Genomic DNA, 23,738 nt, shown 5'->3' with positions numbered 1-23,738 from the left:
TAAAAAATGGGCCAAAGACTTAAAAAGAGTCTTCTGTGAAGAAGAAACAAAAATGGCCTATAGACACATGAAGAAATGCTGGACATCTCTGGTCATAAAAGAAATGTAAATCAAAACAACGCTAAGATTCCACCTCACTCCAATTAGAATGGCCAGGATCAAGAAAACGAATAACAACAGATGCTGGAGGGGATGTGGCCAGGAGGGATCACTACTACACTGTTGGTGGGAGTGCAAACTCATTCAACCACTATGGAAAGCAGTATGGCAGTTCCTCAAAAGACTAAACATAGAGCTCCCCTATGACCCAGCAATTCCACTACTTGGCATTTACCCAACCATCCAGAAACTAGGGAATACTAAATCCACTACCACAACAATGTTCATTGCAACATTGTTCACCACAGCAAAATATGGAACCAACCTAGATGTCCCTCAGTTGATGAGTGGATCAACAAGATGTTGTATTTGTACACAATGGAATTCTATGCTGCTGTCAGAAAAAGACGACATTGCTCCATTTGTTAGGAAATGGAAAGACTTGGAAAAAAATCATATTAAGTGAAGTAAGCCAGACTCAAAGGAACATAGGCTCAATGGTTTCCCTCATTTATCATAATCAGTAGAAACCTTGGGCTCTCCTAGCAGAGATTTGCAATAGATACTCAGAAATTTTATATCATTGTTGGCAACTTGTTTGTGTCCAGATGCTCCTCCTGCTACATTGGAATTGTTTGGTTTTTTTAAAAAATACTTTTATGCAAAAATCAAATCAGAATGAATCAAAGATCCAAATGAAAAACCTTGAATGCATAGAATTATTGCAAAAAAACAGTGGGAAATATTGTTTAGATATAACAAACAATCAAACAAAGTAACAATAAACCAGTAGAGTTGTATCAGAATTGGATTGTATCAAACTAAGATATTTATGTACAACAAAGAAAACAACGGAGTAAAAAGATATATTACAGAAAGGGAGAAATATTTGACAACTGTCTGCAGGATTAACATCTAGTATAGAATATGTAAGAAAATCTTTATGTGATATAGTAAAAGCTGTGTGTGTGTGTGTGTGTGCATGTGTGCGTGTGTGCGTGTGTGCGTGCGTGTGTGTGTGTGTGTGTGTGTGTGTGTCTGTTTAAGGCTTGGTGAGCTCAGGGCCTTTTTCTTCACTTTCTGCCATCAGACTCAGAGGATGCCTGTAAAGCTCTATTTGCAGCTGGACGAAAGTTGGCAGTAATTTTCCCAGATACAGGGAGGAGCATTTGCATTTAAATATACATGTGATTTACTTTCACCTTATTCAAGCATATTAGTTTATGAAGTGCTCTGGTGTGTCTAGTATATATACTGAGTTTTATTTCTATAAGATTTCTATAGTCTGCAAGGAAGGATGTGAAGTAAGAGAAGACCGGATACAACAAAACCGGTTTAACATTGAATTGATAATTACAGATGAGTGGTATTATTGTATATGTACATATGTACATTGTATATTGTACATATTTTTCTCTTTTGTGTTTAGAGTTTATTTAAGTGCTTTAGACTGGGTTGCCTGGCTCAAGGGTGAACTGCACACTTGTTCACTGTATCATGGAAGCTGTTACTTCACTTTCTATGCTTTTTTTATATATATTTTATTGTAATTAATAGAAGGGTTACATTATATTTGCCAGATAGAAGGTACATTAATTCACGTACATTCATAATTGTGCAAATGAAGCTGGGAGTATGGTCTAGTGGTAGAGCACTTGCCTAGCATGCAGAAAGCCCTGGGTTTGATTTCATGGTTCCACACAGACAGAAAAAGAAAGAAGTGCCTCTGTGGTCCAATGGGTAGAGTGCTAGCATTGCGAATGCTCAAGGACAGTGCCCAGTCCCTGAGTTCAAGCCCCAGGACTGGCCAAAAAAAAATCCCAAAACATACAAAAAGAAAAACAAATTGAGTAAATGTTTAGGATACCTTTATCATTTTGGTGAATATTCAATAAGTTAGCACATTAAAATTCTAAATAAAACCCTGATGCTATATAAGTAATGAGTGAGTGATTATAAGAATCATTCTTCTAAAGTTATTGTTTTTCTCTTCAATTTTACACTAAAGCTTATTTTAAAAAGAGAATGGAATTTAACCTAATGTCAGTTTATTCCACTAAATTATCAGGCTTTTAGATCAAAGTAGGAAATAATTGTCTCTCCAGTGAATTATCAGCATGAAGAAGAAAAATACTTGTACTGTAAGAGAAACAATCAAATATCTAGAGAAGAGAAATTAAGATTTATTGTAACTGTAATTAATGGGAAGAAGGAATAAATGTATTATGGAATTTCTTTTAGTTTAAAATTATTCTGAGAGCTACTTCAGAGATGATTGTAATGCTATCTTGGCTGCACAAAGCTAAGCCATGGGTAATTTTTTGTTTTATTTAAATTTTCAAGTCCTCAAAGTACTACTGATGATGATTGAGTAAAACATTCAACAAGCAATGTAGAGCTATAAGATTCATGTTCATGTTTTTAAACTAGTTGTTATGTACTAGAATTAATAAAATAGAATAAGGAGGAATGTTCACAAATTTGCCATGAACTGGGTAAATTAATTACTGAAAATGATGAAATCATGCACAACCTAATTTAACTGATCATACCACTCATCATCTTTTTCCAATAGTTGAAGAAACAATACAACTTAACAATGAGTAAATAAATATCTTTAAGTGCAAAGTGACGTATGTATATATAGATCGTGACAAATACTTGATTACTAAAAGGTATGAACCTGAAAATTGTGGTAAACTCTATCCTAAGTGTTTTTGCACAAAAAGATAGTATAATAACATCACATAAGTCACCTATTACATAATTAATAAACAGCTTTTATATTTTATAGAAGCAATTTAAACATTCAGATTCTGAGTACATCTTTAGTGTATTATTTCCATACACAGATTAGTATGAATTTATCTCTAAATTCCAATAACTAAAAAATTAACTAAGGAATTGTGAAAGCTATAGAACTTGCTATTTTATGATTGTTAAGCAAATGTTAATGACAACAAACTATAGGTTTCCTTTTTTTCTTTTAGAGATGTAGTTGTAAAATCCTCTGTATTGAGTCTAATTTTAGCCCCTAATGTGTTATACTGCTTGACTGTTTGCCTGCTTAGATAAATGCCTTAAATTTTACAGAACAATGTTTTATTTTCCAAACTAGATGGTAATTAAATATCAGATTATTTGACATGGGCTTAGAGAAAAGTACTGATCAAATGAAATCTAATTCAATAAGTTTTTAGAACAGTATTTAAGAAATCAAAGAAGATGCTAAACTGAAATGTGTGGAACATGGCTCTCATGGAAAAGGACACACATTAACTGGTCCCAATGAAGCAGTTTCTACATTACACCACAGTGAAAAAACCACAGCTATGATTTCAAAACACCATCATGATTTTCACTTTTTATGCTGACATAGAGTAGATAGTAGTTCAAAGACTTCTATTGTTTTCTGCTCCAGATATCTGCTACTTTTTCTCTTTATTTAGGCTTCTTTTCTTAATCTTTTATTTATCAGGTCTCATACTTTCTTCTTATTTGGTAGTAGTATCTCATTTAGTCTGAGTATTTGTTTATATTTCCCTTCTTTCATTTCTAGTTCTAATTCCAATTATATAGAACTTGACAACTGTTCAAATAAGTAAACTCAAGGGAAACCCATTCACATTCTTCTTTCACCTTGTATTTTCTAGGACTATGCTGAAAAGGAGAATAGCATAGCTAAAGCCCTAGAAGACTTGAAGGCTAATTTTTACTGTGAACTCTGTGACAAGCAGTACTATAAGCATCAGGAATTTGACAACCACATTAACTCATATGACCATGCTCACAAACAGGTAAGAAAGAGACCTTCAAAAAGCGTGTCGGCCTATGTATGTAGATTGTAAGCATAAGATACTGTCACTTAATTTTTTATTTAAAATTTTTAAGATGTAATTTTGAGATGATGATTTGGTATAGAGCCAGATTTACTTTGAAATCACCAAAATCAAAGTATGAAACAAATGTCCCATATAACAATATCCTGTCCATGAGTGTTAGAGTTTTGAAAACAATATTCTATATGTGATGATTCTGCCAAGTTTCAAATATTTTATTCAACATTTTAGTCAACTAATATAAGTAAATTTTATGTACAGTCATGTATTATTTAATGACAAGGGATATGTCTTGAAAAACATGTCCTACGGCAATTTTCTCATTATGTGACTATTTTTAAAGTGTTCTTCCACAAGCAAAGACATCTAAGAAGATACTGTCATTCTATATGTTATCAATCATTGACAAAAGTACCATGTGGCTCATGACTTTAGTTCTTTCTGAAAGCCTTTGATACTTAAATCGCCATAGAAATGTAAGTAAAAAGAATGTTCAAGGTTTTACCAGATACTTATTAAGTAAAACTATAATATGTGTTTAAGCTTGTTTACATATTTAGTGATCCATTAGTGATAACAGGAATTGAATTTAGGGTTTTTACCTGCTGGCAAGTGCCACTTGAGCCATGTTGCCAGACATTTGTTTTAGTTTTTCAGAAAGGGTCTCATGCCTGGGCTCTGGCTGGTCATAATCCTGGAACATAATCCTCCTACCTTTGTTTATGAGTATCTGGAACTATATTCATGCACTTGATTTAGAAGTAGGAGATCACTAACATTTGGTTAGGCTTTTTATTGATAGTTTTGTGTTAATAAAACCCACATTGACCTTTTTTGTGTGCCAATCCTGGTACTTACACTCAGCATTTGGGCGCTATCCTTAAGCTTTTCCTGCTCAAGAATAGATCTCCACCACTTGAGCCATATCTCTTCTTCCATCTTGTTGATACTTAATTGAAGATAAGAGCTTCATACATTTTCCTGCCCAGGCTGGCTTTGAATTTTGATCCTCAGATCTCAAGCCTACTAAGTAGTAGAATTTACAGGCATAATCCAGGAATGGCTGGTCATACATTAATTATTTTGATCCTGTATGTATATTTTCACTTAAAAGTGGTATAAAATTACAAGTGAATACAGACTTTATTTTGCAATATGCCTCAACCAATCTAACTTCATTTGTTATTGTGTTAATGACAGCAGTTTTAACAAATTTGTTTATTTATTTACCTACTTATTTATATTCTTGGTTACTTTTGGTCATAGTGTGGTTCGAATACAAGGCCTCATGCTTGCTAGGCCGAAACTTTACTACTTGAGCCATGCCACCAACTCCTTTCTTGCTGTAGCTAATTTTGAGATAGGTCTTATTCCTGCCAAAGGGCTTTCTAAACTTTGATTTGATGATCTTTGACTTTCCTCCACCTGGAAATTTGTGTGGTATTACAGGTTTGGGAAGTGTCTGGTCTCAGAATCTGATTTCTATCCCTTCAGTATTTTCCTGTCACTCTAGAATACTAATAACTCAAAAGTTGTTCTTTTAATACTGTATGAAAGTTCTACTAAGCTTCCTTCCTTCCCTTCACACATTTTATCTTTTTCTCATGAAACTATATTTTAATTTTGCTGTCTTTGAGCTGAACAATTTTTTTCCTTCAGATGCTTCTATGCTACTAAGATAGCTGTTTTAACGTTCTTGCATGTCTTTCTATACTGTTTTCTCTACAAGTAAAAAAAAATGAGAGCTCTTGATGGTTGTTCATATGTAAAGTCATTTGGGCATTTGAAAATTAGGTATCTAACAGCCTTTCTGCTCAGGTGGGCTCTTTCATATATTGGCCACACCGGTGCCATTTCCTCACATGATATAAAGAGATTTTGATTGGAGACATTTCATGGTTCAGATTTAAATTTTAATATGCCAGAATCAGCAATATAACCCATAATGAAAACCAATATGTCTGTCACATATTTCCAACATATTATAAATTCTCAATTCTATATTTTCTAAAGGATTCTCTTTTTAAAAAGAGAGATGTGTAATATATATAATATATATGTATATATATTGATTTGTGTATTTGAATCAGGGAAGGGAAAAGGAAAAAAACAAATGATGAGGCAAAGGACAAAGGATGAACCAGTGTAACAGTGCTATTCACAGGAAAATATGTTGGAAATGAACTTTACAACTTGGGAGGGATGGAGGAAGGAAAGTGGGAGAAAAACATGGGAAAGGGTAACAATGTTCAAGAAGTAATGTATTCACTACCTTATGAAGTATCTGTAACCCATCCATACATCACCCTGTCAATAAAATAAAATGAAATAATATAAAGTTTCTAGTAAAGTTCTATCATTTTTATTGTAGAAGCAATATATAGAAGTGTTCTAGTTACATTCATCAGGTAGTGGGTGCATTACTTCTCATACATTGATATTCCTTCTCATGTTTTTTCCCTCCATTCTCTCCCCTACCACCTCTCAGTCATCTTCTTTTCCCCCTTTCCTATTTCAAATAAACAAATAAATATATATACATTATACCAGGTAACAAAATCAGATACAGTAGCCACATGAGATTAACCATTAGGGGGAAAATAGAAAAAAATAACATAGTAGACTAAGAAAAACAATCACAAAGATAAACATCTTGTTTCCAAAACATAGATTTCATTTCATTGAGTCTCATCCTATAGACCTCATGTGCATAAAGTTCTATTTTTTAAAAAATGCCAGTCACTGAGACTAAATACAAAAGATCAGGGGCTCAGCATCAGGTTTAAAGAAAATATTTTCCTCTGAACCATTTCACCTGTTCCTTCATCTCCTCTTAAGTAAAGCCACACTGAGTTCGTCTTGTGGGCAATTCAGAGTTATTTTCCCCGCAAGAGATTTGTCACAGCGACACTATGGAGGAACAGAAAAGGAATGATTGCCTTATTGGTGCTGCCCCGCAAACATCTTCAGTTTAGCTTTAGTGATTGCAGCGTGGCTGAAATGCTTCCAAAAGGAAACTGAAGTGACCTTCAGCCCAGCAAGTCAAGACTCAGTGTCTGTCAACTTACTGTTTTGTTCTGCCCTGAGAAAGTCAAGCTCAGGCCAAGTTGCTGCAATCTGGAGTTCCTACAGGGCCTTTTATTGCCCTAGAACTAGAACAGCTCTATTGGAAATTTAAACATTCCCCAATAATTTAAGATGCTGTTCTGTTATATGGCACTTGGTGAAGGAATTACTTTTTGGTATTTAGGTGTAAATATTTTCCAGCACAAAAAATTACATCAAATTCTGGGTTAATTAAAAATAACTCTAATATATATATATTATATGAAAATATATACCAAAAACCATTTCAAGTATCTCCCTAGGTGTGTGGCCCATACTGTGCACTTCCTTCTACTTGTGCCTTATTTTAAAAACTTGTTTTTAGATTTTTCTCATAGACTAAGGAAGAAGATATAATAATTTTCTTATTTGGAACCCCTGACTCTCCCAAATGAAGTGTGTGTGTGTGTGTGTGTGTGTGTGTGTTTCTAGCGTATCATCTCCTTTTTACAGATGATACTACTCAAAGCAAATTATGAATCACACCAAAATGAATCATAGGTTTACTGTGAGTTTTCACCTGAATTTGAATAAAGGGATCACTTCTAGTATTAGAAATGAAGCCATTTGCATAAACCTTTCTTCAACTGATTTCAAGTTTTTTCCATTGTTTCTGTATTCTAACATTTATCAGACAGAGCAGATGACAAAGGGGTTTAGTCAGATGTGTTGATTGTAGTGAGGATAAACTAGAATTAGATGCAAGTTTCTTTTTACCCTGGGTTATCTTAACATTTTAGAGAAGGTTTACGCGAGGAAGTTATACTTAAATGTACAGGTTTCAGTCAGTGGGTATATTCTACTATCATACTTTCACCAGCATACTTGGTTACCAATCAAAGTACACAAATTGTAATTTCTAAAACTTGATCTATTTGGAGAAGTAGTTTATAGATATATATTTTCACAATGTGGATTTATATGCATACTACCTTATTCATAAGATTGTCTTGTGAATTACTAAGATTATATTTTAAAAGAATTTTTTAACATTGATTTTTACATCATATTTCAAATGACATGTTTAAGAAACAAGTTAAGATTACATTTTTTAAGGAGAAAATGTTGTAGAAAATACATACATGCAAGATTAAAATAATTGGGGATATGAGAGAAGTGGCTCTGTAAATATCAAAGATATACTTTGCTAATCATATCCAAAATTAAACTTTATATCATATTTCAGTGTATTGCAACATAATATATGGACAGATTCTCCTAGTAACAATAAAAACTAAGATACTATAATTTATAGTCTATTGTAGATAATGGATATCAGGAATGAAGAAAAAATATTTGCAGAAGAATTCTGCTAGGATCACAAGAGTTGTTTTTTTAAGTACATTCAGGGTCTAGCATAGATTTCTATGGCTCTTGTTCAAAATTTGAAACTTTAATTTTATAGCTAATGGATAGATGGATTACAGTTACATAAGACAATGAATGAGTATGTTACTTGTCAAACATTGCCGCCTCCTCCCTCATTTTTTCCTCCTTCCCCTCCCCCAGAACCCCTACAAAGTTGTAAAGTTCATATTCAACATGGTGCCTTGTATCATGTTGCACTGGCTCCATTTTGCTCCTCCGTTCACCATTTTGTTATTCCCTTCCTTTCCCCAAATCAGATAAATGTATATACAAGACACAAGAATACCAGAATCAAAAACAATGACTACAGAGGATAAAGTGCTAATGTGAAGAAAGTGATACAGCCTTAGTGTATATTCTTCAGGGCGACCAATAGTTAAGTTATCGTTGTATTCTGTTCCAAATAATAATGCATAACACAGAGAGCAAAATGTCCTAACAAAATGCTCCCAACAATAGGAAGACCTTTATTTTTAGCAGGCTGATATTTTTCTTGCATTTAAAAATGTCATGTCATTGTGTTTTCTTACTTTCAAAAGTTATGTGTGAAATACTTAAGTGAAAAGTCAAAAGAAAAATATTTGTTAGATGTTAACCCCAATATTATTTTCTATAAGCATCGCTGAGAGCTGCAAAAGTCTTTTTAACTGCAGAGGTCTCTAAGAAATGTCAGCAATGTCAAAATCGAAGAGCAGCTTTTTCAGAGGAGGAAGATAAGGAAAATATAGTATCATATTGAAAAGTATGAGAAAGTTATGCTTCCAAGAAATATTACATACATTCATATTTCTTCCATTTGACAATGTATCATGATAGTGACATTTGATAAAGCAATTTTAATGTTTTAAATTTTAAAATTAAATTTAAATTTTAAAATTAAATTTAAAATTTTAGTTTTCAATGTCATTTGCAAGTATCTCAGATCAAGTAGAATTAATATGCATATATATATATATATGTATATCCTTTTCTCTTTGTCTGTTGTGGGACTTGAACTCCGGGCATGGGTATTTTTCCTGAGCTCTTCAGCTCAATGATCTCACCCTACCTCTTGAGCCACAGCACCACTACTGGTTTTCTGGTGCTTAATTGGAGATAAGTGCCTGGGCTGGCTTTGAACCGTGATCCTCAGATCTCAGCCTACTAAGTAGCTGGATTACAGTCATGAGCCACTGTGCCTGGCTAGATGTTACCTTTTTTCTACAAAAATAAATTCATGCCACAAAGTATAAAATGAACTGTCAAAGATATTATTTAGATCATTTTATTTACAGTGAATAGTAATATAAAGTCAAGACTATTTCAAATATTCCATTAAATATCTTTTTATTCATCTGCAAGTGTTTTCATTTTATAGGACAATGAAAAGTAACATTTTGGCTCATCTTTAAAAGTAAACCATGTCTCCTTTTCACAAAACATGTATGCATCACAAAAGACAATGCTCATGCAAGTTAATGTTCCCTTTCTTCAAACATCAGAATCCAAAACATGCAGGTAAATAAATCAATGCATATAGCTCAGTTCACCCAGGTAGCGTCAGATGATACCTATCATATTCCTTAAGAAGGCCTTCACTGCCATTACAAAAAGTAAATACCAACAACAAACTGTTTTACTCATTTTCAAGTCCTGAATAAATCTGTATTATAACACCAAGTATAGCATTTTACAATTGATATTACCCCCATTATTATAAACTTGCCAACTGGTTGAAAGAACTGCATTCTGAAACTATATTTTTATCTCTTGTGTTACATGCAGAATCTGCTGGATTACTGTTACTCCAGAATGAAGCCATTGAGTTTTCTTATTCTTTGTTGTTCCAGGTTCTTGTAGTATCTTACAGTCTTCAGAGTAGTAACTCTTTCCCAGATTAATATGATTATAAAGAGTAGTATCTTAGTTATGTAAAGAGTTAATAATTAGAAATCAGTAATTATTATAACTTTCATCAAGGCATTTGTTCTATTGCAATGTTTTTCTTTAAATAACCAAAGACTTGATTTAACTTCTTTAGAAAAGCTGAAACTGCTTACAGTTGAAACTTTGCTAAAATTGTAGACAATAGCAGAAACCAATTACTGTGAGGAAAAAAAAAATCCACTTTGGCAGATGACTACAGAAATCTTAGATCATTTTCCTCTGTAGGAAATAGCCTCAGTTTTCTTCATCAAATTCTATTTCACAATTGTAAATTTTGAGAATCAAAGTGATAGTATCACAAAATATGTATTTTTAGTGAAATAATACTACAGAATATCATAACGTCATATATGAAGTTTTATATCTCACATTTCCAAAACTGCATACATAATATTTAATAGAAAATTATTTGATAGATAGGTAGATAGCACTGTGTATATGTGTGTATGTGTTTGGTTAGGATATTACTCAAATCAACTCTGTATTAGTAAAATTCTATTATTACTTGCGATCATTTGAGAAATGGTCAAATATGTGTTTCTATATTAACTTAAATACATCCTCATATTCTTACATCTAACTATAGCCTGTGAAGACATAGATCATTCTAGTTTCTTCCTTAGGCTTAGATATTTTAAATCTATTAACTCTGTTAAATTTGCTTGTTTTATGACAATATGCATGTATGAAATAAGAGAATGATGAACTTATAATCTAATAATAGAAAACAATATTTTCGTGATTATTGATTTATGGACTTGTAATTTTACTTAGGAGATGTGTAGCTTTGTTACTTTTATTTGCTCAAATAAAATAGCTCACACTGAGCTTTTTGTGGGGGGGGGTCAAGGAGCTTGAGCTACCCGCTACCCTTGAGCCAACCTCCACTTCCCGTTTTCTAGAGGTTGGTTGGAGAGTCTCAGGTCCTTTTGTGCCTGGACTGACTTTTAACCCTCATCCTCAGATCTCAGCCTCTGCAGTGGTTAGGATTACAGGCGTGAACCACTTCACATGGCTTCTGAGCTATTTTTAATAAGCAAAAAAAACTGTTTGCACAGCTGTGGAGCTGGAATTCCTAGGTCAATTTCAAGCCAATTTATTGTCAGGTGGGAGACACTATGTTTTCACAAGGCAAAAAGGAGCAAGGCTACTTGCTGGTATCTGTTTCCTGTGTAAGGGCACAAGTATAAACCACGAAGCTTTCACTTGCATTATCTAATCACCATCACTTTTGAATGCTAGATGTGATATTATTATATATTTTTTAATGATTCTGAATTATTTTTATTTAGATGTTTACAGAAACCTGATTGGAGTTAAGTGTGTAATTTAAGTCCAGTACCAGTTGCTACCAAAAAAAAATGTACACAGAATGCTAGAATTTCTTAAAAGCTACTAGTATCATATCTTTGCTTTGCGTAAAGCATGCATTAGTATCAACTGCTGTATGTTGGCCAAAAAGAGCCTCCCTATAAGAAGAGACAATTTAATACAGCCAGTAAGAAAAGTAGTGAATAGGTTTAAAAAGAATCGGTTTACCAGTTAATGGGGCAGGAAGAGCAGTACTTTTCCTGAAACACAAAGGATGTGTGTGGGGTGACACACACAGCTGTGCTGCACGGCACCCTTTCTTCTGCACAGGTCAAGACCACATCTCGAGGCACCGAGTTCCTGTGCAGCCCAGTAATGCCATTTCTTTAAAGTTAAGATTTAAACAGATGAATTTTATGGGGAGCAAACCTTCACACCATAAAAACATGTTCTTTTCTGACTTATCTTTGAGATTTTTCTTATACACTGAAAATACAGTTTAAGATGATTGGGAGGTGCTAGGAGGAGGGAAATGGGGACAAAAACATGAGAAGGAGTATCAATGTACAAGAAGTTTTGCACCCTCTACCTGACAAGTGTAACTGTCACCCCTCTCTACACTACCCCAACATTTTTTTAAAAAAAAAGTTTCAGGAATACGGCTGGAAATTTGGCTTAATGTTAAAATGCTTGCTTAGCATACACAAAGAAGCGGTTCGGTTCCTCAGTATCCCATATACAGAAAAAGCCAGAAGTAGTGCGGTGGCTCAAGTGGTAGAGCACTACCTTTGAAGAAAGCCCAAGGACATTGCTCAGGCCCTAAGTTCATGCCCCAAGTCTGGCAAAAAAAAAAAAAAAATCTCCGGATGGCTGCAAACCATGAATCTTTAGATCTCAGCGTCCTGAATAGCTGGATTTACAGGAGTAAGATACCCCAGAGCTTGGCTAATATCAGAAAAAATTCTGTTGGTTATGGAGCTTGAAACTCAGTGCCTGGCATTGTCCTTGAGCTGCTGTTGCTAAAGGCTAGAAAACTCTACCTCTTTGAGCCACAGCTCTGTTTCTGGTTTCTGGCAGTAAATTGATTGTAAGTATCTCATAGACTTTCCTGCCTGACATGGCTTTCCACCACAGTCATCAGATATCAGTCTTCTAAGTAGGTATGACAATGGCTGGCCACCAGTGGCCAGCCAGCTCATCAGCAGTTTTGGGTGGGGCGTGGTGCATGCGAGGTGAGCACTCGACCGCTATTCCACACTTCCAGTCCCATCATCAACAATGGGTAAGCGCAAGCACTTCTGTATTCCTTTCAACAGTCATACATTGTATTGCCATTTTGTTCTAAAGGGAGAATAAATCATTAGTATTTTTCTAAAAAATCATGCTGTTCAATTTCTTTCATCATAGCTACAACCTGTTCTAAGACTTCCTAGTTTTGTTGATGTGTTTTGTGAATTTGGGTAATGAAAATTTTATTTTTATTATTTTCTAAATAAAAATTTAAAGATTTGTTTTAAAAAGATTTATTTTTATTTTGTTATTTTTTTCCCATTCCCTAAGAGAAATAGCATTGAGAATATTCTCACATGCCTATTCATCATTTATATTATATTTGTTGGGTTAATGCTGTTTTACAGATTTTTTTTTTACCAGTTTTTAAGTATTGTTAACAGAGGCTTAGAAAGACATGATACATTTTAAATATAAATCATATGCTATGTAAAAGTTTTATTGATTTAATTTTATGTCAAATATCTATGTTTATGCTTGCAAAGATAGATAGTTAATTCCATATTAACCTATTATTAAGAAGAACTAGCAATATATGTGTTGTACGGAAGACAGCATTAGAAAAAATATATGTGTTTGTGATGCTCCCTGAATATAAGTGAATTGCATTCCCACATATTATATAATCTGCAAAAAGAATTAAGCTACTTTGACAATTAACATTGCTGTCATGGATTGGGAAGAAAATTGTCTTTACTCTTTTCTAATTCGGTGTCTTTACTCTGAAACCTGTGTTGAAAAATCAGTCCAGCACTTGATCACTTGATACAGAATACAAACTCCAAGACTAAAATATCTCTATCTATATTCATCGTCTTTCCTGACTATATCTGAACGGAATCTACAAAAATGAGAAAAAATTCCCACACAGTTGCAAATGTGTCATAAAAAAACAAGAAATATTCATACATAGTGAAAGATAGCATAAAGAGGATGCAGTTTTAGAAGTTTTCATGTTTGTATCTGCTTATGTCCTATAATAAATTTATGTGTCTTGTAAAGACACTATTGAAAAATCATCAATACACTGATTCTATTTAGGATATAACCTTCTTAAATACAGGATAATATGCTATTTGTGTTCTTAAGGTAGAATAACATAAGAAATGTCTTTCTTCACTGATATATTCTCAGTTTCTAAATGAGAAATTTTTGTTGATTCCAAATTAATTTTTATATACAAGAATTTGCCAAGCTTTCATTGCCTGTCTATTTTAAAGTAATGTCTATAAATATTGATTATTTTTATGTAATTAATTAGTCATTTACTTATAAATGTGGTCAAATACAATTGTGATCAAATACAATGTGTACTTAATTTAGATTTAATGATTTTGATTATGAGTATTATAGTGAGTTACTTAGCATTTTTATACTATACCATTGGAAATTTTATTGATCAGCTTATGGTAAAAATATTGCTTGAATAATAGATGAAAAACCTATTCAGCAGCTGAAACAATTTACTGAGCACAGAAATTTTAATATAAGACAGAACAAAAGTCAGTACTTGTGAATTTCGAAATTGAGATGCTCACTGGGCAAATATTGTTATCCAAGAAGCTACAGCCCTGTTTTAGTTACTTGAGCAATATGAGGAGAATAAAGCCATATCACTCCGCATTTGTATGACAGTCAACATGTCAAGGGATTTCAAGCAGCTCCCAGATAATTTTCATCATTTTAAATATGATTGCTCTTTGTATTTTTATGAATCAACCAGTACTTTTCATTCTCAAATTCTACATTCAATTAAATTTAATATGTATGCATATTATTTGCAAGCATGTTAGAGTGAATGTACATGACAGCAGATGATTGTGTGACTATTTGTAGAATCAAATGTTTATTTTGGCAGTTACAATAGCACAGACATATCAGTCACAGGGGTGAGTCTCACAGATTTCAGAAACACACTAGGGAAAAACACCTATAGTTTTTTCAATGTGTTTTCATACACACACACACATATATATGTACGTATATATAAATATATACATATTTATATATGAGTGTATATAATTATATGTATGATATATGTATATAATTATATGTATGCATACATATAATTATATACATAAAATTTTACAGTATGACAATATGTATACACATATATTATATAGATATAATGTGTATTGTGTGTATACATATATCATATGTAAAATTATATGTATGTTATATGTATATAATATGAACACATGTAATATCTATACATATATGATACATGTATGTACTATACTTTCATAGAGTAATGGCTATGTATTGTTATGGAGATTATTTAATATAATCCAGCTTGTACACGTGAAGCATGCCCTGTGGGCATAAGTCAATCACCCTCACTAGCCCTGTTCTCAGAGTTTTGAATTCAAGGATATAAATAGAGCATCTTTGCTTGATAACATTCCTATAATGCAGTATTTGCAATGGACCTATACATACCTGTCCAATACTGTGAAACATGTTTTCATTTTTCAAAGAAAAAGAACTAGTAAATTCTGGCATAAATGAACAATAAAGTACTCCACAAATAAGTGGAAAAGCGTAGTAATCAGTGATATAGGATTCAGAACTTAGAATTATGAAAGAAAGAAACACAAATGAGAAAAATTGGGTTAGAAATTTCCAAGTAGTTCTCTATAGTGCAGCTCTGTCAGCTCTTTCCTGGCTTGAGAGAAACAAGTTTCTTTACATACTTACAGTGTGAAATATATCTTCTGGGTTTTACAGCTAACCTCTGGCAATACCCTCTTTGAAAAAAATCTCCCTGAAGGAGTTCAATATGCCTCAGTTCTTGTAGGGAATGTTCAAATGTTCGTTCTACACCTTCAAATATTTGACCTATTTATTTATTTTGCCAGTCTTGGGTCTTGAATTCAGGGCCTGGGAACTGTCTTTGGGCTTTCTCAAGGCTAGAGCTCTACTACTTGAGCCACAGCATCATTTCTGGATTGTTTCTACGTATGTGCTAGACAAGCACTTTACCACTAGGATAAACTCCTGTCCCAGACCTATTTTAGTGGGAAGAGTCTTCTTCTCAGTCAGGACAAGTATCAATGTTTATTAAGGTTCCTTATGCCAAAAACTATAACTCTAAACTATTTACTATGGTAGTTAATCCATATAATACAGTGATTGAATCTGTTACAATACTATAGTTTACATTTTACAGCATATTTCTTCAACTATTCCTGGTGGTATTCCAAATAATTTGGATATTTCTCAATTGCAATAAAGATGGATTAAAACAGAAATATATATATGAACAGTATATATATGTATATATGTATATATATATATATGAACAAATGGTCATGGATAATAAATAGGAGGGAACCAGAGAAAGTAGGAGAATCTATGGCACAGGACTAAATACTGTTGAAGAGGAGAACAAAGATAAGAAGAACATACTTTTTTTGTCAAGTATTTATAAGACTTTACCAAATTCAACTATGAGAGAATTCCCGTGTGCTATAGAAATGGAACTATTAATACTGGCTCAGAACATGGCAAGTTTTCAATGTAGGTGGATGTGACCAAGGAGAAAATTGTGTTTACATGAGCATAGGATCTGAATGGTAAATTTTCTTGGTCACCATTGCATAACAATTTTGAAGAGCATAAGTAGCATTTTATAACATTAGTTTTACTAATAAATTGTCAATGTATGCTTGTGCTTTATGTATTATACTGAGCTCTACAAAACTATTCAATTTTATGTGTAATTGAACTAGGGGGGACAGGATTTTCACTTTTATTATTATTTATTTTGTTTACTCATTATAAACTTTGGACACAGAAATTTGTAGGCAGTAATGGATTATTTTAAAAAATAAAGCGTGAAGTGATTTCTCTCCATGCCTGTATGTATGTGGATTTCCTATCACATAGCAGCTTCTCTTAGTTTCCATTTGTGAACATACATTGACTTAAAAAGTCTCTAAATTATACATACATTCTGATTCCTTTTTTAAAAAAACTGTAATGTCAGGCAATTTTTTCCAAGTATCTGGAAACATATTAGTTTTTATGGCAAAATTAGTTTAGAATTAGCCAACTGCACTGAATAAGGTCTATCTCAGCAGTCAGCAACCAGATGAATAATTCTTCTCTCAGTTCATATCAGGTAGTCAACCTTGGTCAGGTCAAAGGCATCTTGGATATGGTTCATCTCCAAAATGCAATGTGCCCTTGTGTCCTAATTTTTCATAAAAGTTGTCATAGAAATCCACCTGTTTCTAACAGGGATACTCTTCCAAGTGTTGTTGGGCTGTCCCTTAGGAATCATATCATCTCAGGACGCCAAAATGTTAGTAACATTTTAATTTCCTTTCCTTCCTTTTTTACCTCCTTGTTTCTCTCCTCCCTCCCATCCTCTCTCCTCTCCCTTCCCCTCCCCTCTCTCCTCTCCTCTCCCCTCTCTCATCTCCTCTCTCCTCTCCTCCCCTCTCTCCTCCCCTCCCCTCTCTCCTCTCCTCTCCCCTCTCCCCTCTCCTCTCTCCTCCCCTCCCCTCTCTCCTCTCCTCCCCTCTCTCCTCCCCTCTCCTCTCTCCTCTCCTCTCTCCTCTCCTCCCCTCTCTCCTCCCCTCCCCTCTCTCCTCTCCTCTCCCCTCTCCCCTCTCCCCTCTCCCCTCTCTCCTCCCCTCTCCTCTCTCCTCTCCTCTCTCCTCTCCTCCCCTCTCTCCTCCCCTCCCCTCTCTCCTCCCCTCTCCTCTCTCCTCCCCTCCCCTCTCTCCTCCCCTCTCCTCTCTCCTCTCCTCTCTCCTCTCCTCCCCTCTCTCCTCCCCTCTCCTCTCTCCTCCCCTCTCCTCTCTCCTCCCCTCTCCTCTCTCCTCCCCTCTCCTCTCTCCTCCCCTCTCCTCTCTCCTCCCCTCTCCTCTCTCCTCCCCTCTCCTCTCTCCTCTCCTTTCCTCTCTCCTCTCCCCTCTCCCCTCTCCCCTTTCTCATCTCCTCTCTCCTCTCCTTTCCTCTCTCCTCTCCTCTCCCCTCTCCCCTCTCCCCTCTCTCATCTCCTCTCTCCTCCCCTCTCCTCTCTCCTCCCCTCTCCTCTCTCCTCCCCTCTCTCCTCCCCTCTCCTCTCTCCTCCCCTCTTCTCTCTCCTCTCCTCTCCTCTCTCCTCTCCTCCCCTCTCTCCTCTCCTGTCTCCTCTCCTCTCTCCTCTGCTCTCCTCTCTCCTCTCCTCTCCTCTCTCCTCTCCTCTCCTCTCTCCTCCCCTCTCCTCTCTCCTCTCCTCCCCTCTCTCCTCTCCTCTCCTCTCTCCTCTCCTCTCCTCTCTCCTCCCCTCTCCTCTCTCCTCCCCTCTCCTCTCTCCTCCCCTCTCCTCTCTCCTCCCCTCTCCTCTCTCCTCCCCTCTCCTCTCTCCTCTCCTCTCTCTTCCCCTCTCTCCTCCCCTCTCCTCTCTCCTCCCCTCTCCTCTCTCCTCCCCTCTCCTCTCTCCTCTCCTTTCCTCTCTCCTCTCCTCTCCCCTCTCCCCTCTCCCCTCTCTCATCTCCTCTCTCCTCCCCTCTCCTCTCTCCTCCCCTCTCCTCTCTCCTCCCCTCTCTCCTCCCCTCTCCTCTCTCCTCCCCTCTCCTCTCTCCTCCCCTCTCCTCTCTCCTCCCCTCTCCTCTCTCCTCCCCTCTCCTCTCTCCTCCCCTCTCCTCTCTCCTCCCCTCTCCTCTCTCCTCCCCTCTCCTCTCTCCTCCCCTCTCCTCTCTCCTCTCCTTTCCTCTCTCCTCTCCTCTCCCCTCTCCCCTCTCCCCTCTCTCATCTCCTCTCTCCTCCCCTCTCCTCTCTCCTCCCCTCTCCTCTCTCCTCCCCTCTCTCCTCCCCTCTCCTCTCTCCTCCCCTTTCCTCTCTCCTCTCCTCCCCTCTCTCCTCCCCTCCCCTCTCTCCTCTCCTCTCCTCTCTCCTCTCCTCCCCTCTCTCCTCCCCTCTCCTCTCTCCTCTCCTCTCCTCTCTCCTCCCCTCCCCTCTCTCCTCTCCTCTCCTCTCTCCTCTCCTCCCCTCTCTCCTCCCCTCTCCTCTCTCCTCTCCTCTCCTCTCTCCTCTCCTCCCCTCTCTCCTCCCCTCCCCTCTCTCCTCTCCTCTCCCCTCTCCCCTCTCCCCTCTCCCCTCTTCCCTCTCCCCTCTCTCATCTCCTCTCTCCTCTCTCTCTTCTCCTCTCTCTGTCTCTGATGCCCTTCAACACTGTTTTAGATTTGGGCTTTTGTCTGCCAGTCCTAGGGCTTGAACTCAGGGCCTGGGCACTGTCCTTGGGTTTTCTCAAGGCTAACACTCTACCACTTAAGCCAAAGCACCACTTCCAGCTTTTTCTGTGTATATAGGACCAAGGAATTTAACCCAGGGCTTCACGCTTGCTAGGTTCTCTACAACCAGGCCATGCCCCTGGCCCTTAGTTTGGAGCTTTGAAAGATTGGCGATCTTAGAGTAAGGAATTTTTCTGCATATTTTTCATGTGTTCATGTTATAGTTCATTGTTTCATTTTGGACCAGTTTTATGATCTTCTAATTCAACAAAAATTGCCTTTCTGGTCTCAGCTTCAGATTAATTTTTATTTCTGAATGTTTTATTTTACTTTACAGAACCCATAATCATGCAAGTCATAATTTTTCTTTCTCAGAAGTTTTATGATAAAACTTAAGCCCATTCTGTGACCTTTATTAAAGTTATTTGGTATAATGAATATTATGGTTTTTAAACTGTTATTTTGTTTATGTTCTGTGATGGACCTCATAATTCTCTGAGATGTGGAATGTACAGGATCTAAAATCCTTTGACCAAATCAGCTCTGAATTTAAAAAAATGCTACATCTGATGTGCCTACTTACTAAATAGTTCTCCCTAGCAAAAAGCACTTGGGTATTCCTTTAACATCTATTTTTAAGAGACTTTACAAATTGTTTCCACAATACATCTTGATACTATTCAAGGTTGTCCACATCTCAGTTTCATCATTCTGCATTGAAACCCACAGCTCCTTTGTCTGATTTGATGCTCTCAAATGTGAGGCAGTAAAAACCCATGCATCTAGAATAAGGGTTACTCTTCAAAATTAACATAAGCTTATAATGGTTCTGTCTCTTGCTCTCAATAAGAAAGTGCTGTGGTAAAGCATTTTGACTAGCTTAATTTATTCATTTCTATTTTTACTGCATTTTATTTATTTTCAAACTACTTTATAAGGTATAACAGATATACAAATAGCTATGCATAGTTAGTAATATGTAAAACTTGGTGATTTTATAGATAAGTACTTATGTAAACCATATTCTACATAGTACTGTTGATTATACCATATAACACCGCCAAAACTTATGCTATAAATTTATTACCTCCAAAATATTTCTCTTGTCCATTTCATTTATTGCTTTTTGCTAGTTTAACATACTTTCAATAATTGTTTATTATTGTAGCAAACATATGTATATAATATAATATTGCAAGCTATAGCACCCTGCTATTATAGGAATAAATATGCAACAATGTAACTCTCAACAATAGTAAACACATCCATCATCCACAAATTTCCATTTCTCTCACTATCCATCCATCCATCTACGTATCTATTTGTGTGTCTGTCTTTTCTGTTTTCTGTTTTATGGCATTTTCATAAAGAATATTATAAGAACATTTACCTTTCTGTAGTTTCAAATAGAGCTATGGTGCTGTTTGCTTTGGGCTTTGTGGTATATGGTAGACCTCCAAATCTTGTTCCTATTATGCCATTGAAAACTCTCCTTTGATTAATGCTTCCATGAATCCCATGCCCCATGTTTTGGCATCTTTCTAGCTATTCCCCATAAAATAATCCCACATGGAAAATACCCATATTTTTCATCCAGAAGTCAGTAGCACTTTTAAGACATAGACTGATTGCAACAAATTTGCGTCTTCATCTCTCTTCATTAATTGTAGTTCTATTAAGGATAAAATTATCACCTACAAAGAACTGAAAAGGAACTAACATAATGAGTATCTAAGAAATAGAAAAACAAAACAAAACAATCTACACATTCAAATTTCTTAGGAAAATCAATAACAAGTGAAAGTTATCAAGTATTTTTCTCTACAAGGAAAAGAGGGTAGATTTCAATCAGCTCCTTTTTGCATCTGTGCAAGCTAGAAAGGAAAGCTCAGATGGGTAGCTGCAGGGAGATAAGAGTGTCATAGGAAGTTATGGGATGGCAATTGTAAGCAGCAGACAGAAACCAGAAATACTGAACTTTAGTTTTGTTGAAAAAATAAAGGACCCTAACATAACATGCTACACAGCATGATAATGAAGGCTCTCAGTTGTTTTATTGGTGATTCTGTTATTGCTGATCCTGCTTAAAGGTTCTCTAGATTGCCTTTTGAAATTATCACACTTGCCTCAGTATTCATGGATGCTATGTCTGTCCTCTTCCTTTCCCTCCCCTCCCTTCCCTTCCCCTCTCCTTCTTTCCTTCCTTTTTAAATATTTTTATTGTTATTGTAAATGTAATATACATAAGGGCTGTGGTTACATGAGTGAGGTAAATGAGTAAACTCCTTTTTGAACCACGTGTCCACTTTCATTGCTTTTCCCAGGTTTTTTATCCCATCCGTATCCAAAAGATGTACAATTTGTTTTCCATATAACAAATTGAGTGCAAAGTGAGTACCAATGTTTTGTTTGTTCACTTTCTGATTCACCTTGTCTATGCACCCCTTACCCTTCCATGGACAAACAAACAAGATAAAAGGAAAATAAAACAAATGAGTAATTAAAAATGTCTCATTTCCTTTTCTTGGAGTTAATTTCATAAAATATTATTTTATATGATCATATGCACAAAACTACCGAGCCTTTATAATCTGATTCTATGCATATCCTCCCTCGCCCTGAAAAGTGTTATGGAAACAAGATATGGGAAAATAAATGATTTCAGCAACATAAAATTTTACAGAATAACATTTTCCATAGGTGGAACATATAGATGACCAGGAGAGGTTGTAATTACATTTCCAAGAAAGGAAAGGAAATCATGAAGAATTATAAATAATGTGGGTAAATTGTCAAACAAGAATCAAAGCAACAATAAGAGAACGGTCATTAAGAGATAGATGAGACATGAGAGTGAGTTTTCAAGTCAAGCAGACAAGGGAAGGGGAAATGGTCATAGTTTTGGAAGTCAAATGAGTATCTATAGAGTGTTGCATATCTAAAACCAAAAAATCACATCATTGGACTAAATTATGACACACTAGAGACCAAAACTTTAACAAGTGTCACTTCAGATGGAAGAAATATTTAAATGAAAATATTATACAGTAGACTGAAAAATAAGCTAGTAGACGTTTAGACTGCAGTTTCAATTTTCTTTCATCTAGACAATAGTAATAGAAAGTTATATTAATTCCATTTCATTTTACAGTTGGAGAAATATTACCAGAATTATTACTAGATTTTTCTGTCTTGAATTTAAAATATTCTAAAATACAGGATAAAAACACAAATACCTTAACATTTTACAAAGTTATCATGGATAATATTTTTTAAAACCTAGAGTTTTAATAGCTTCTGTAAGTTAAACCTGTTATTTCCCCAACACTTATATTCAGCTGCTATAGTAAGTTTTGGCAGAGAGCTGACAAAATGTGTATGTATATATGTGTCTTGGGTCTGTCTCTGACTCTGACTCTGTCTCTCTCTTTCTGTCCCATCTCTCTCTCACTTTGTGTGTGTGTCTGTGTCTGTCTCTTTTTCTTTCAGTCATTTTTCACCCCCCCCCACACACAAACACACACACGGGTCTCTATTCTGTTCACCACAAATATTTATGGTAGACAAGGACAATATCAAACTATTTGTTAGAGTATTAAGAATAGGATATTTATATAAGAACCATTCCATCTTTCTTTATTAGATGCCCTTTGGTTGTTTGTATCACATAAATGTATAATGAGTAAAAGTTACTTACAGTTGTTTTAACATTTCTACAAAGCTGGATTACATACAAAATGCAAACTGCTACCCTATTAAGTACAATGCGATTCAATCAAGACATAGCCAAGTAAGTATGAGTGTACTATAATAAAAATATTAAGCACAGGAGTCATAAAAATAAGTATTATCACTGATACTTATACTGTAACTTTGAATTAGTTTAGAGAGAACATTAGAGTTTTAAAGTGGTCTGTCACTTTTTACAATAAAGTCCAAAAATATACTTTCATCTAATAGTAACATTTAAAACTATTTAGAATCATCCTAGACTATTTTTTCATTGGCCTCTTTAGAATTCACGTGTAGGCAGTTGTTTACTAGGTAAAAACTTGTTTTCAATTGAAAGCCGCAATAAACTGGGCCACATTACAATTGATGCTCCAAAAAATTGTAGCAAATGCATAATGGAGACCACATTTACCATTCTAGTTCATATGAGCTGCCAGACAAGGCAAACTATTAGTGAGACCCTCATCCCAAGTAATAAGGTGGATGCATTACTCCAGATACAAGGAGACCATAAGTAAGAGAAGCATGGTCTGACGTTGGTCCTGGACAAATGCAATATACTGTCTGAAAAATAACTAAATCAAGAATGTGCTCAGGGCATGATTCAAGTGGTAAGAGCGCCTGCCTAGAAAGAGCAAGGTCCTGATTTCACTCCTAAATATTAACACCACCAACAACAAATAAAACACAACAAAAAACAAAAGATATATTATTATGAATACATACATTAAAAGGATAGATGTATTGCTTCTTTACATAGTAAAGAAATGGCTTATACTATAAGACTATGTAAAATAAAATATGTAATTTATATTTATTTGAATTTTAATTTTCCTACAATATA

At 35.4% G+C, this 23,738-nt stretch overlaps 1 protein-coding gene across 1 annotated transcript in view; it reads left to right on the top strand.

Moving 5' to 3' along the window:
* Positions 1–23,738, top strand: part of Znf804a (zinc finger protein 804A) — a 227,528-nt gene that overhangs the window by 169,130 nt on the left and 34,660 nt on the right. The window contains exon 2 of the mRNA XM_090343069.1: positions 3,753–3,896. Within this exon, the coding sequence (XP_090199195.1) occupies positions 3,753–3,896 (144 nt within the window). The remainder of the gene's footprint in view (positions 1–3,752; positions 3,897–23,738) is intronic.

This window comes from Megascapheus bottae, chromosome 12, assembly GCF_031878675.1.
Source record: "Megascapheus bottae isolate mThoBot1 chromosome 12, mThoBot2.hap1, whole genome shotgun sequence".
Lineage (NCBI taxonomy): Eukaryota > Metazoa > Chordata > Mammalia > Rodentia > Geomyidae > Megascapheus > Megascapheus bottae.
Note: the sequence above shows the minus strand (reverse complement) of the source record. Positions and strands in the feature narration are given on the sequence as shown.